General features: G+C 39.4%; 1 protein-coding gene across 1 annotated transcript; it reads left to right on the plus strand.

Moving 5' to 3' along the window:
- Positions 1–4056: 4056 nt before the first annotated feature.
- tmlhe (trimethyllysine hydroxylase, epsilon) lies at positions 4057–14079 on the plus strand. The gene is made up of 7 exons (XM_080508631.1): positions 4057–4916; positions 5013–5189; positions 7794–8073; positions 8787–8906; positions 9756–9992; positions 10088–10226; positions 10327–14079. Exons 1-7 carry the CDS (start codon positions 4769–4771, stop codon positions 10462–10464), a joined length of 1239 nt encoding a protein of 412 aa, XP_080364757.1. The 5' UTR covers positions 4057–4768; the 3' UTR covers positions 10465–14079.
- Positions 14080–14896: the final 817 nt, after the last annotated feature.

Genomic DNA, 14896 nt, shown 5'->3' on the forward strand with positions numbered 1-14896 from the left:
TAGAAAAACGCTTTCTTGCTTTCAGAGGGGGAACATAAATCCCCAAACTTCATCCTCAAAACATGTTAGTTTGATCAGAACAAAATGAAACGGTTGACACCGGTTCAATTCCTTTAAATATATAGAAATGAACTTAATTATTGATTACTAGCATAGTCTGGACATGTGTATGTAGAGAAAAAGACAAGCAGAATAATTTCAAAACGGTCTAATATTTGACCAAAGTTTATACATCTATTCGAAACGTTTGTTGTTGTTGTTTTTTTGTTTGTTTGTTTTTAGATGCATTTCATACTCAAACAACAACCCTCTTGTCACACTCGACCCATTGACGTCCTCTACACTGATTATGAAATGTCCGACAGTCCATGAACTCAGCATCACCGCAGCGGGGCTGCGCAATCGTGAAGCGACGTAAGTGGCTCTGCTGCAGGAAGTGGCCCTGCAGCCAGGAGCTAGTCCTGCACCCTGGAACTGGTCCTGCACCCTGGAGCTGGTCCTGCACCCTGGAGTCGACCCAAGCGTCTGATGAGTTGGTACAACGCAGAGCAGCTGCCGATCAAAACACACTATTTCCATTGTCACGCAAGTGCGTCATCTATCTGTTGTAAAATGCAGCATATAAAATGTCAAAACGTGAAACACTGAAGTCACAAAAGAGACTGAAGCTATGTGGCCCCTGATCAGGGAGGAACTCATTGCAATCACCACCTATTGTTCTCTGTGATGTGTAGACTGCAACTTTTTTTTTTTTTTTTTCACAATAGGTCTGTATTTTGTAATATGAAGTCAGATTTAAATTATGTTTTCTATAAATAGTGTCCATCCACCCACAGAAAACACAACCAAAGACCCTGCTTCAAATCGACCAATATAATTTTGAATATTTGTTATTGGTGAAAGAGAGATTGGAAACCTGCAGGAGCTGCAATCCCCCCCCCCAAAAAAAAAAAAATTCTTAAAGCCTTTTCTCTTTGTGTGGCTGTGATTTATATCACATATATCCAGCTCTGTATGAACGTTTTTGAAGTTGCCATGCAAATCAGTCCCAAGCTTTGCTGCGGAAAGCTGAGCCTCTCCGAGATCATCAAAGAGAACTAGAACAATATATTTTATATGAACTAATCATTGAAAAATCAAAGAGTCGCTGCTAGTTTCTGAATGGAACTGCAGGGGGAGCCCTTCAGTAGGTTTGTGACCTCTATCCACAGCTGTTATGACTCTTTTTAACATCTGCTGTCTCATGAAGGTCTCCAAGCAATCCATGGCTTTCTGACCTTTGACCGTCAGCCACATAGTGGTCAGACTTAAGTATACATACAACATATTGGTATTTTAATATCAAAGACTTGGATAAGACAGTTTAACCCAGGGGTCAACTCACTGGAGGAACATTATTATTACAATAAGCAGTGATGGTTTTGTCCTGTTTTTGTGATGTTTTTCTTATATATTTTTCTTTAGTTTATCCACATGGTGCATTCTGAATATCCTTTTATCTGAAAACACAGAGGATGCCACAGCAGGTATTGTGAAATAAACTGTTACATATTTGATATCTCAGGTTAAAGACAAAAGAGCAGAAGGAGATTTTTCTGATAGTACGAAATATTAAGATTTTGATTAAATGAAATTCATTGGTAGAGCACATTTCCTACATAGTATGACACTTTGAATTAAAAACAAAAAAACAACTCCATGTATTCTCTGAGTCACACCAACCCACAGACAGTTTGGAGGCATCAAATAACCAGATATGCATGTTTTGGGACTGTGGAAGGAAACTCATGCTCAGGGAGAAGTAGGAAACGCAACAAAGATTCTCTTGTTATTATAATGTGAGAGTAGCAACCATTGATAATGCATTGAAAGTGTTAATTCATACATAATAGGGTTTGCTATTTTATTTACTTATTGAACTGTTACAGCCAAATTCTTGGATTTACTTTTAAAGCTAAAAACACTGCCCTATTTTGTCATGCTATTGTTTTAACTGACGATGAATATATTTTTGTTTCTTTTGTGACTGCAAATACTAATGAAGTGTTAGGAAATTCATCGAATTGAATGGGTTGATATGCATTCAATGCGAAGAATACATCAGACACCACAGCTCCATTAACTACCTGAAAAGACACCAGAGATACTAACCCTTTATGATGCAGCTGACTCTATTTATTTCCACATTCATCCAAACTAACAACCACTTAATACATGAAATGAGTGTTATATGCTGAAAATGATGACAACATTTATTAATCTAAACTTTTCATATTCATGATGATATTAACGTTTAAGTGCTTCAATTTGACTGTCTATTGATTTGAAACATGGAAAAATGTTCAATAATATTACAAAATGATTCTTGTGCCTGCCTCAGTGACAAGGCACACAGATTACTATCCTAGGCAGCTGTTATATTATGTTATTATTATTTTTTGTGACTGCAACTGTTAGTGTGTGTAAGAGTACGTGTCTCTCTGTCACTCATTTTTAACTCAGATCAGCACATCCATCATGTATCCCTGAACTGGATCAAGCAGTATTTGTAATAAGGTTAATAGATATGGTTATAAAGGCTATTAATGGCCTATAATGACATCTTCAAATATGAAAAGAGGAATAAACAAAGTTATTCTTAACATATGGTTGAAGTGTTGCCCAAAGTGTTTCATTAGCTGCTCTATACAAAATTGAATGATAACAAAATGAGCGTATCATATTTTTTTACCGATATTTGAAGCCTCCACATTATGAACTGGAACAAAAATGTTTGCAATGTTTGCAACAGATCTATTGGGAACAGCCAGTGTGAAATCAAGAAACTAATGATAAATCCTTAGTAGAACTTTTACAGACCAATAACACCAGGTTCACCAACCTTTCTGTTTAAATTTAGAGGAATATCAGTTATCACACAATGACGCATTGAATATGTAAACATCACACCATTTTGGGTAATAATGCAATTTGTTCTCCTTATAGATTTGATAAATCATTTTGTTTTTAATGCACTTGTATTTTCATGTATTCAATCTTCCAGTCTATTTCTTCGATGCATGTAGCATTTTAATGTTTTTAAATATGTAAATCATTTAGAAAGTCTGTAAAAATGTGAATTCTTACCCGAACACTGGTGCATTAACAGCAAGGGGAAGTGTGCAGCTAAAATGCCCCCTCATTTATTGAATGTCCCCTTCAACAGGATGTGTTTACATACGGGCCCTGTGGATGGATGAAGCGCGCATGCGCGCTGAGGTCAGCGTTGCCAGATTGGGAGAACATTTTTTAAACACTTGTTTTAAACACGTCGAACTGCAAAAATGAATCCGTTACAAGGTTTTTAGAACATATATTCAAAGGGAAACATGAATAAATAAGTTCCCTTATCTGAGGACAAAAAAACCCAAAACATTTCAGCAGTGTCCTTCCACTCATATAATAAGATTTATTTGAAAATGGAAGAATGGAAGAAAATCTGGTCCACAGTTATTGGTGATGAAGTATGATTATAAATAGCAATTTTTTCTACAAACATACAAGGAACATGTTTGATAGCACGAGACAAAATATGTAAAGTGTGCAACATAAATAAACAAATAAATACAGCACAAATTGAAAAGTACAAATAAAAAGATAAGTGGGTGAATTATGTATTTATTTGTTTGTCTGTTTTTTTAATTTTATTTTGTGTGTGAAGACTTTGCCAAGTAGAACGAACGTGATGAGTTCATTAAGACACTATGGTGTTTATTTATCACACGGTTGAAAACTTTGTTCAGTTTGTGCTATCTTTTGTGTTATTGGATTGTTATGAGCCTTTTTTTCTGTTGTTATGTGCTTTAGTAATAATTAAAATCCCATCCTTAGTTTCCAAAAAGGTTGTGATTGTTTCTGGTTTTCATTGAGTTTTGCGGGTTTTTGTCTGATCTGGCAACCCAGAGTAAGGCTGGCGCACACAGTGCTCGAATGACCATGCAGGGCTGGAAACTGTCAATCTGATATGGCAACACTGCCGCCATGGAGTCAGTTTATTTTAGTTCGTCACTGTAGAGAAGCTGTGCGGCCACGTTCCTCTTTATTCTGCACGTGATCGCTGCTGTGAAAGGCCCTTAAACAACCGCAGAGGGAAGTTGCGTCGAGTTATTGTCTCCTTTGCGCAGCCACGGTCAAGAAAGAAAACATGCGTAAAATGTCAAACTAGTCGTAGCTTAGTGTTCAACCCTGGTCATCTACAGGTTCCGGTGAAACTGAAAGCCACAAGACTCCTACCTTACACTTGCTGTAATCTGTTGCGTGCAGTTTATTTCCACCTCGCCATCCAGCGAGGCGGTTCTCTGGCGCACTGAAGGCGAAAGCGCACGCTTGTTTTGTTGTTGTTTTGTTTTGGGTTTTTTGCGTTTATGCGCAAAGTAAATATCCTTTGTTTGTAAGGTTGCATCAGTTTAATTCTGTATCTGAGCTGCTCGCACGCTGCTCATCCTTCATCATAAGGAAGATGATTAACCACATATCATCCACTGCTTTCAGTCAACGTGTGTAGATCGACCTGAGTTATAAGGTATTTTTTTCCCCCGTTACAGATTAAATGGTCAAGCCACGCAGGTAAACCTGACCTTGCAAGTGTTAATCATTACATCTTTGTGGGATGGTCTACCCTCAAAGTTATAAACACCCCTGATTCTTCTCTCTTTGGTCTGTTTGACGGCTGCGTCTTTGGAGTTAAATATTCTGAACATTTTCTTTCTATTATTTTTAACCGATCAGGATGTTTTGGGGGAGGATGTTTTGTTCCGTGAGTCAGAAAGTGCGACCTGCTGTCAGAGTTTCCGAGCGCCTGTCGGCTCTAAGAAACGCGCAGATCCGCGCCTCTTCCTCCACATCTCCAACTTTTCGCTTGCTTGAAGACAGTCTCGGTAAGTCTGAAGACAGATGTAGAAAAACATTATAATAATGTATTTGGCCTCTTTAATGAAACTACCCGTTAATCCTCACCTGTCTGAAATCACCAGAGCTCAACTATGGAGGGGCCCCGATGTTTTTTAACTATGTTTGGCTGCGCGACCACTGTCGCTCCGCGTCCTCCTACAACACCGCCACCAACCAGAGAAACTTGGACACCGGATGTATAGACCTCTCCATCCGTCCTGTGCATACACATCTGTCGGACGGCCATCTCATCCTCACATGTAAGTCAGAGATCTGTGCAGTACGCGTCAAACCAAATGCGCAAAAGTGCTTTCACTTGAAGGAGTGCTGAGATGCACCTCCACAGATCAGCCCTATCGAGGGTGCAGCAATAATGCATTTTCAGCAGAGGTTTGTGATCTTCTGATCCAACAATAAAACATATATTTGCACCTTTAATATCATGTATGCTACAGTTCTGAATTGAGTTACAGCTCCTCTATTTCTCCCGCTTGTCTTCTTATTGGAAATTAATCACTGTTTAAATGTCATATGCATTTGTGGGATGAGCAGTAGATGAGTGGGATGAGTATTCATGAAACATTCTCCAGCTCTTTCAATAGATATAGATTTTCTGACAAAGTTTATGTAAACTCATAACATGTTGCATCATTTTAGTCATATCAGGTTTTGTGGCTTTTGACCCCTGTCATGAGACTGTCTTATTGTGAAAAGGCCTATTCTTTGTGATTTGGTGGGTGTGGTAGGCGATAAAGCAGGAAAGTTTACATGTAGTGCATCATAAAAAGGAAGAGCACTTGGAACAATGTCTCGAAATGGCAAGCAATGTGTTGTGTCATGGGCTGTCATGATGGAAGTGGTCCTCTATAGTTTGTGAGTGGTTGCGATCAAGAGCGGCCATATGTGGATGAAATAAAAAGTGAGAGAAATTGCTCACTGCAGGCAAGCAAGGGTCTTAAATTAGACGTCACACAATCAACTTCAGATTTTCTTGGACTTCAATAAACTGGAAGAAATTTCAAATAATGTGCAAACTTCACAATAAAAAGGCTCCAATGCCTGAAATCAAAGCCAGTGTCACTGAGGGTGCACCTGTTGTGATGGATCGAATCACTGGACTTTAGGAAGAGTGACAAAGATGCACTGTCACAAGTGAGGGCTTGTGTGCACAGTCCAGTGGAACGACGGGTGAACTGGAGAGGCCCACTCCAAAGCTGTTTCTGCTTCATGAAGCAGTCTGTGTCCTTTAATGTCGACTCAGAGCATGACGCCATGTGATTCTTCAGATGAGAAAACTGACATTTGTGTGGCTCCTGTAATCTAATTGTTGTTTGCAGAGGTGGCTGGTGTGTAAGAGGGTGTTGGAAATCTATAAGGTGCAATCAGTCACCTGAAGTGTCGGTTACAGGGAGGTCATGCGCTCTTTATCGCACCCTTCAATATGCCGACAGTTAGTTCATTTTTTTTTGGTCTTTTTTTTGTATTTAAAATTGGGAACCCCTTTCTTCTACTTCCACAGACATTTAAGTTTATTTAACGGGACCTCAATTATTCCTTCATTCATGTTCTGTACAGCTTTATGCTACCGAGGGTGAGGGCAGGGTACAACTTGGACATGTCACCAGTCCATGAGAGAACTAACAGAGGGATGCTCACACATAGAATATGTATGTTTTGGGTTCATGGGGACACTGGAGAACTTGGAGAAACACATGGATGCTGGATCAAAGCAGATCTACTTCTGCAAACACAGTACTACACCCACCCAGTGGTGACACCAACTCAGCATCCATCATTTAGACCATTTTAGGCTAACTTGACGATGACAATGCCTTTATTTTATCAAGAACGCTTATGTTGCACAACATTTTACTGTATTTGTCAGGAGAATTTCCTAGTAAAAAAAAAAAAAAAACCTCAGACAGAATACACAGGAAATTAAACTGAGAGGGATTTGAAAAAGTTTAAGACGATTTCCCCCCCAAAAATTATTTATAGCACCGGGTCCCTCGGTTTTGTTTTTAAGCAAAGAGCACAAAATGGACAAGGAGATATCATCAATCACAGGTTTAATATCACAGCAGCTCAGTGAGACAGTGAGTGTTTGAGACGTCCGTGTTTTAGCTCTTCAGGTGTCTGTCTGGATTACATGCCACAGCTCCGTCCTAAAGACTGACTGATGCGTACTCCCGCCGGCTTGCCGGGCTCGGCTTTCTGTGCAGAAGGATGGCCTGTCACTGTGTTTTTATGCACACGCAAGAGTGGCACTGTATCTTACACAAAGTGACAAATGGGGATCTGCCAGCCCCGGGATATGATGGTGATGATGATGATGCACATGCTCCTGCAGGCATACTGGCAAGCGTGTCTCTCCCGGTTAGACGAGGATATTCAAGGTCGACTCAGGCTGCCAGAGGATTCTCTATCCACGAACTCTACTCGTAGAATTGGCTTGGTAAATGCAGAGGAAGCTGATAATGGGCATTTTGTTTGAAAATAAGAGCTTGAAATAAAACAATGTTTGCCCTTTGTAAAACCAAAGTCACCTTCAATGTTATTGCATTGTGTGTGTTGCTGTCTTTCTTATAGTTTTCTGTAGGTTTGTTGTCAGATTGTTTAAGCTTTTTACTTAAGCATACATTTATTTTAAGTACACGTACAACCAAAATGAGAAATTACGGTGTTTATTGCTAAAGAAATTCACACTTGTGAGAGTTATTTATATCAAACTTCATGTGGTCTCAATACAAATTTCAGATGAATTGAAAACCGACATTAAGTAACAAATAAAGTTTCTTCAAAAAAAAAAAAAGCATCTATCCTCTTACTGGTGTTATTAACTATAACTTCCGTGTGTGTTTTAGGGCCCGATGGCCACAGGTCAGAGTTCAGCCACAGCTGGCTGTCTGAGAACACCTATGAGAAACAGCGGCAGACCACCATGCAGCGCCGCGTCCTCTGGAATGCAGACGCCTACAACAGCGCACACGTGCAGACGTCCAAGTGGGAGAAGTTCATGAAGTGCGGCGAAGAGCTGAAGAAGTTTTTGCGAAACTATCTTCTTTATGGGATCGCCTTTGTAGATGAAGTTCCCACCACTGTGGAAGCCACGGAGGCCGTAACTCAACGAGTCAGTCTCATCAGGTATCAGAAAACCCCACTTCACTGTGTTCTCGCTACATTCCCACAGATCGCAAAGTCATTAGAGACAAAATTTGCGAATTCGCACCAATTTTCACTTGTTTTCAGGAATTCTACACATGCTCATTTAAAAATCAGTTGGGTGAAAATTCACCTGGTGTTTGAATTTATGTTGCATTTTTGTGTTTGTGAGATTTGTATGAAAATCGCCAGACAAAAATGATAAACTTTGGGTTCTTGCAACAGTCTTGCTGCAGATGCATGAATTTCATGCAACAGCTGTGCAGTGCTCATGCAGAAGTTGAAAATTGAATAGAAATGCTGGAAGACCACGCAAACTGGATATACAATTCTCAATTCTTGTGTTATCTATGAGATGAGTTTCATACATGTGAAACCATGATGCAACCTCCCCCCCCAACAAATTTCCCTTACATCACACCAGTGTCAATAATACAAGTTTGCTCTGTGACTCAAGTGAGGAAATTGCAAAGCCGTGCAAATGTTTGGCGATATTCTGTGAACTATTTAGCAAATTCTATTTGTAATTTGCTTCATTAGTTTTAGTGAATCTCTTTTGCGTTTTTTTTTTCTGTCGGACAGTGTTTCCTACAAGTGTTCTGCAGCAGCAACTCATATTCAATTCAAACTAGAAATTTATTTAATTTGTCTTTTGACTCTTCTTTTTTTTTGTGTGTGTGTGTGTTACTCACCAGAGAGACTACATATGGGAAAATGTGGTGCTTCACTTCAGACTTTTCCCGAGGAGACACTGCCTACAGCCAGCTGGCTCTGGACCGTCACACTGACACCTCATACTTTCATGAACCGTGTGGGTAGGTGCAGCACACACACGCACCTACTTGAGGTCTCAAAGCAGCCTCGTCGGAAGGACACTGAACGGACTGAGGTTTATAAAACATTGTAAAATGTAGACCTGCACGAGGCCATATCCAAATGTGGTTTAGATAAGGTTTCAGATAAGATTAGATAAGATATGTGTCACTGTTCGCACAGCAATAAGATAGTACTGGCACTATTTAGTGTGTTAATCTTACCTTGGAATGCACAATACAAATACTAACATCTGAACGATCTAAAACAATAAAATATAAAATGCATGTAAAATGTGTTATACAGAGATTTCACTCTATACGGTTTTAAGAGTTCAGGTTATTTGGCACAGTCCTCACAAATGCCAGACGGAGGAGTGGTGTTATCAACAGTAGATGTGTCTTAACAAAAAAACTCCTTGTTATCAAATAGAGAAACAATAAAAAGTGTATCAAATAAAAACCAGTTGTGGGGTCGACTATAAGAAATGTGCTGAGAATTATAGACATGAAGTGAGCTAAACAAGGTTCAATAGGTTCAACAGACAAGTGTAAACATCTACCTTTTTATCTTACATGGTACATTATAAAGTAATAAACCTGGTTAACTTTCGGAAAAATAAATCCCAGGTATCCTACAGTATCTTTCCAACATGATGGCAATCACATTGAAATCTCGGCTTTGCTCACACACACACACCCATTGTGGATCTAGTCGAGACGCTTTCACAAATTTTTATAAATGAGAATCTAATTATTTAGCTCGAGGTTGGTATAAATCTTTCCCAGCTGCTTCTATGAAGCCACAAACAGATTTTTCCTGTAGTTTGACGACATTGACTGCTCTTACAGGATCCAGGTTTTCCACTGTCTGAAGCACGAGGGCGCCGGTGGACGGACCCTCCTCGTGGACGGATTCTATGCTGCGGAGCAACTCCGCCAGAAGTCGCCGGAAAACTTCGAGCTGCTGTCTCGCGTGCCCATCCAACACGAATACATCGAAAACACGGAGGGCCACAGGAACCACATGACGGGGATCGGACCGTTGCTCCAGGTCTACCCTTGGAACAACGAAGTTTACATGATGCGGTGAATGAAACCTTTTGTCCGTCACCGAAGTTCTCCTTTCTTTAATGCAGCTGTTTTTAAGTCTAACAGCAGGACTTCCGTTTTATGTCTTGCAGATACAACAATTACGACCGATCGGTGATAAACACAATCCCCCATGACACCGTACAGTGGTGGTACGTGGCCCATCGAGAGCTGACCGCAGAGCTGAGGCGGCCGGAGAACGAGCTGTGGGTCAAACTCACTCCAGGCAAAGTAAGATGATGCGTTCACGCGCAACCCATGACGTAAATCAACAGATAGATTAAATGTCTTGAGTGTAATTCACAATTTTTCCCACGCATTGCTTCTGAAGGTGATTTTTATAGACAACTGGCGTGTCTTGCATGGACGGGAGTCATTCAGCGGCTTGAGGCAGCTCTGCGGATGCTATCTGACCAGAGACGACGTCCTCAGCAACGCACGCTGTTTGGGCCTGGAGGACTTGGCCTGAATTCACCTCAGTGACTCATCGCTCAGACTTTTAGTGAAGTTTAATTAAAATTACACTGAGTAGGTTTTTTTTTTCTTACACAACTGGGAAATATGAGGATTTGCTTTTAAGGTTTGCTTTTAATTATTGTATAACTGAATCACGAACTAAACTTCAAATAACAGAATCCATGAATCTCCTCATGTAATGAATGGTGATTGTGGCGTTATGAACTATATAACCATACTAGATGTTACAGATGCCCCAAAATGAGACCTAATACAGTCAGTCAGTAAATGAGTTTGATTGACAGGTGCTAAGGATCAGCTGTTGACTCAGATGTCTTCAATGCTTATTGTGTCAAGTCTACTCAGATGTTATTACATTTTAATTCATATGATTTTTTTTCTTGTGTGTGAAGTGGAGAAATAATTTCAACGATTTGAAGGAAAGGCATGAAATCATTCTGCACACAATATTTATCAGCGGCTGTATTTGGATTACGTATATCCTTACGTATATCATGTTTATTATCTATACGATGCATGCTGCAGAGCTAATTGCGTCATGCTGCTTTATTAAACTCGCATATTAAAGTACTAAATAACTATTTTCACTCGTAGCGGATCTCTCTGGGATTGTGATAGTATATCTGGGTCATCAATTGTTCTGGTTCTTTGTCTTCGTTATATTTGTAGACATCAAATTTTTAAACTTGTTCAACTTTTAATTTCATGAGAAAATACGAACATGCCAGTTTTAGACCACAGGGACCATTTTTGTTTTGGGTGTGACATTTCCAAACAGTAACATTGTACACTGAGGTGTGAGTACCTTTCACCCTTTGGTGAGGTGTGTTCATAACTAGGTAAGTCAAGGAGCTGTGCAGTGATTGATGTACTGTTTGCAAACAATTTTCTATGCCATAGTAGAATAATTGAAAGTGTTAATATCTTACCTAAAAATAAATATGGGGCATTGCACTTATTGTGTCGTAGGCAGTTGTGAACATCTGCAAATTATTCAAGTAAAGAAAGGGTTTATCATTGGCAAACAATCAGCACTTTGCTGGATTTCAATCAGAGTAGCCCAGTGTTTCATGCAGAAATGATGATGATTATTCTTATTATCATCCTTGTGCTTTATCTGCCTCAGCATGGATGCTGCCAGCTCTTGTTGCCATGGGAATGCTGTCTGTGTCCTCCTGGGCCTGAGGAGAGCTCCTCCTAGTGGACAAGGAGAGTGTTGATTTCTGATATTTGCATGACAAAGCACAGAAAAAATGTTGACATAATCATACTTAAAAATTTTTATTATTTTTTTAAAGGCCTCACTGCAACTTGTTGGTCTTTGCCTGCTGCTTTTCACATATTTGTACTTGTGTGTAATAACCTAAGCCACCACGCCTGAGTGTCTATCTCTCACTGTGATTTCAACCCGAATCATAAAGTCAACATGTTTTCATCATAAATATTCCTCAAGTCAGAGTGATAAGGTGACCCGTCTATACGTCACTGCGGACGGAGCAGTGACAAAGTGAGGAAAAATGAGAGGATTTATCATGTGACTTTTCATTCTGTGCACTGAGTCCTTCTCCTTTTGACAATGCTGTGAAGCATAGTTTCATCCCATGTACATCAGTGTCATTTTTCCAAATATTTCAACAAAAACGTCAGACTGAATGAATAAACTTCACTGAGAAGTTCAACAATAGGAAAAAAGTCCTGGGTGAAGGAAGATACACCCCGAGCCGGTCACAAATCCATCACAGGACAAACACGAAGAGACAATATTAATAAATATGAGTCTCTTAAAAAAAACAAATTAGACATAAAATGACATGCTTTCAGTTTGCGTGTGTGTTCCAACAATAAGCAAAGAAAACTAACATGAGTGACATCACGGCAAACATCCAAAGTTGTCCAAAGACCTTTTCCGTACTTTTTTTTTTTTTCATTTATAGTTTCAGTGGTGGCCTTGTGACTGGAAGTTGAGGGTTTGAATTCCACTGAGCGTTACGTGAGGAAGGACATGCAGCGTTAAACATTTAGACCTGGGAGATCAAACTCATTTGAGTTCAGGGGGGATAAACAGCCCAGTGTCATCTTGAGTGGGCTGTACCAGCAAAATAGTGCCATAATGTTGACATTTTAACTGAAGTTTTCCGTTGTTGTGGCAGCATCACCGATATCCCGACTCCAGTCTGTGTTGTGAATGGGATTTGAATTCTTTAAATGTGAACCTGCATGGCCTCATTTCAAATGGAATCTATTGGTTTGAATGTATATCACTATGCAATTGAAGCTATAATTCATTCTTACTTTTCACTTTCACTTCTCTTCATTCATATTCAGTTTTTCAATTCAATCTCTTGGGCCACATATCTGGGACCTGGTGTCAACTAAAACTACCGGTAGTCAAACGTAGATGGGAAGAAGTCTATTTTATGACAGCAATGCACTTTATCTTCTTTACCTGCCATAAACACCTCCAATATCAATAATTATATGAAATACGATGTATCCAGTTGTGTACTGGCCTGCTGGTATACTGGGACAAGTCCCTAAAAAAAAAACAAAAAAAAAGAAACAAAATGACTAAAGCAATTCCCCGAAAAACTTAAAAGAGAATACAAGAAACCGCCCAAAAAACCCCTGTAAAAAGAAATAATATAAAAAAATCTGTGACAATTTGAACAGCATTTATTTCCAACAAATAATAAAAACAGGAACTGGTCAGACATTTGACACATTGTGTTCTGGAACCTCTTCATCAATCTGCGGATCCTCTCTCGCACACACTCGATTGAATAAAGCTTGTTGGATGAAAATATCAAACTCATCTTCTGATGAACATAGCTTGTTTTTGTGAATGCACGTACGATAAAATTTGCTTTTAATGGGGATTTTACCATTATGTATCCTTATACAATTATGTTTTCGGGCAATAAAATTTATTTCATTTCAAAAACAAGCAACAGCGTCAACCCGTGGCCTGGCCTGCTAACTACATCATTGTCAGCGTTTTGGAAATTTCCATGGGAAAAAATCATACCAAATGTTGATAAAAATAAAACCTCAGTTTGCTTAATTTTCTTGTAAAACATTGGGTTTTATAGCTATATGTTGGAACAGGTCTGATTAGTCAAAACGGTCTTCATCATCCAGTCTTCATCTTCAGTGCCCTCGACTGCCTCTCCGTTGATTTACGAGGGCTTTCCAGTATCCTGCTCACTTTTACTACTCTTCCTTATAAAAACTACATCCTCCTCCCATTGAATGGATGACCACGGTTTAAATCAAAGTAATAAACGTTCACTGATGCGTTTTATCCATTATTTTTCTCATTCAGGATTTTTTTTTTTTTTTTTTTGCATCTTTCTTATTCATATGTTAGTCCACTGTGCTCTGTATTCCTGGACGTTTTTGTGGAGGGAACACAGACGTTTTGAAGTCTCTGGGACAAAATTTGGTTTTCACAGCTGTGTGAAAGGAAGACTTAAGACTATTAACTATGGAGTGATTGGATTGAGTGTTGAGCCCCCACCAACACAAAATGAAATGTGATACCATACCAATTGCTGTGTAACATAGAAAAAGGAAAAAGTTGCAATAAATAAATGTAGATCAAGCAGCATGATTTGTGTTGTCAATTATTCCATTTAATCATGATTTCCTGTCCCCCCCAAACTAACACTCGTCTGAAAGAAAATGTGTACTTTTCTGTATCTCCTCATGAAACTTGTAAAGCAGGGTGAAGCAGATTGATTCACACAGAGCTTACAGACACCTTAAAAATGTGCCGACTCTGCTTTGAGATCGACCGAGACCAGTCATTCAGCCATCAGAGGCAGTGTGTCTTTTCTTTCTCTCTCCAGGTGCTGTCCATAATTGGTTTCCTCCACTCAGTGTCTGCCGGGCCCTTATTGGTGGATTATAATCTGAGTGAGCAAATCACCAGCCAGAGACACGTACAAAAGAGCACGAAGGGAAGGATCCAATCTCCCCTCTGATTTAAGAGTTGTTGTCAGTGTGCCGACACTTGTTATGGAACATGACGAATAAATAACGGGAGGTGAAGGACTTAAACAACAGTTGGCACATACTGTACATTCATCCAGGCAACTTTTTGTCCAAGTCAGGAGGAGGTAAAATAGTAGTTAGACAAAAGAAAGAAAAATTAAACATGTAAATCACCGTGGGCACTGTGAAGAATAGAGTCTGTTGAAACATGAACTTCTAATCAAATGCACTGCCTGCTATCAGGAATTGATAAAATGTCTTTAAATTTTCATGGAAGCCTCATAATAGCACGCAGTTGTGCTTCTGTATTAAGAGATATTGATGGCACGGCAGGAGCGAATCGCCTATGCATATTCAAGCAATCTGTGGAAAATTATCATAATTGTATGCAGCAGTAAATGATGGGAATCATCCTTGATCCCATGTTAATC

The sequence above is a fragment of the Blennius ocellaris genome (assembly GCF_963422515.1).
Source record: "Blennius ocellaris genome assembly, chromosome: 14".
Classification (NCBI taxonomy): domain Eukaryota; kingdom Metazoa; phylum Chordata; class Actinopteri; order Blenniiformes; family Blenniidae; genus Blennius; species Blennius ocellaris.

Coding starts and splice junctions, on each gene's coding strand:
- tmlhe (XM_080508631.1), top strand. CDS start 4,769: ATGTTTTGGGGGAGGATGTTTTGTTCCGTGAGTCAGAAAGTGCGACCT. Junction 8,907..9,755: donor TACTTTCATGAACCGTGTGG/GTAGGTGCAGCA, acceptor CTGCTCTTACAG/GATCCAGGTTTTCCACTGTC. Junction 9,993..10,087: donor AACGAAGTTTACATGATGCG/GTGAATGAAACC, acceptor TATGTCTTGCAG/ATACAACAATTACGACCGAT.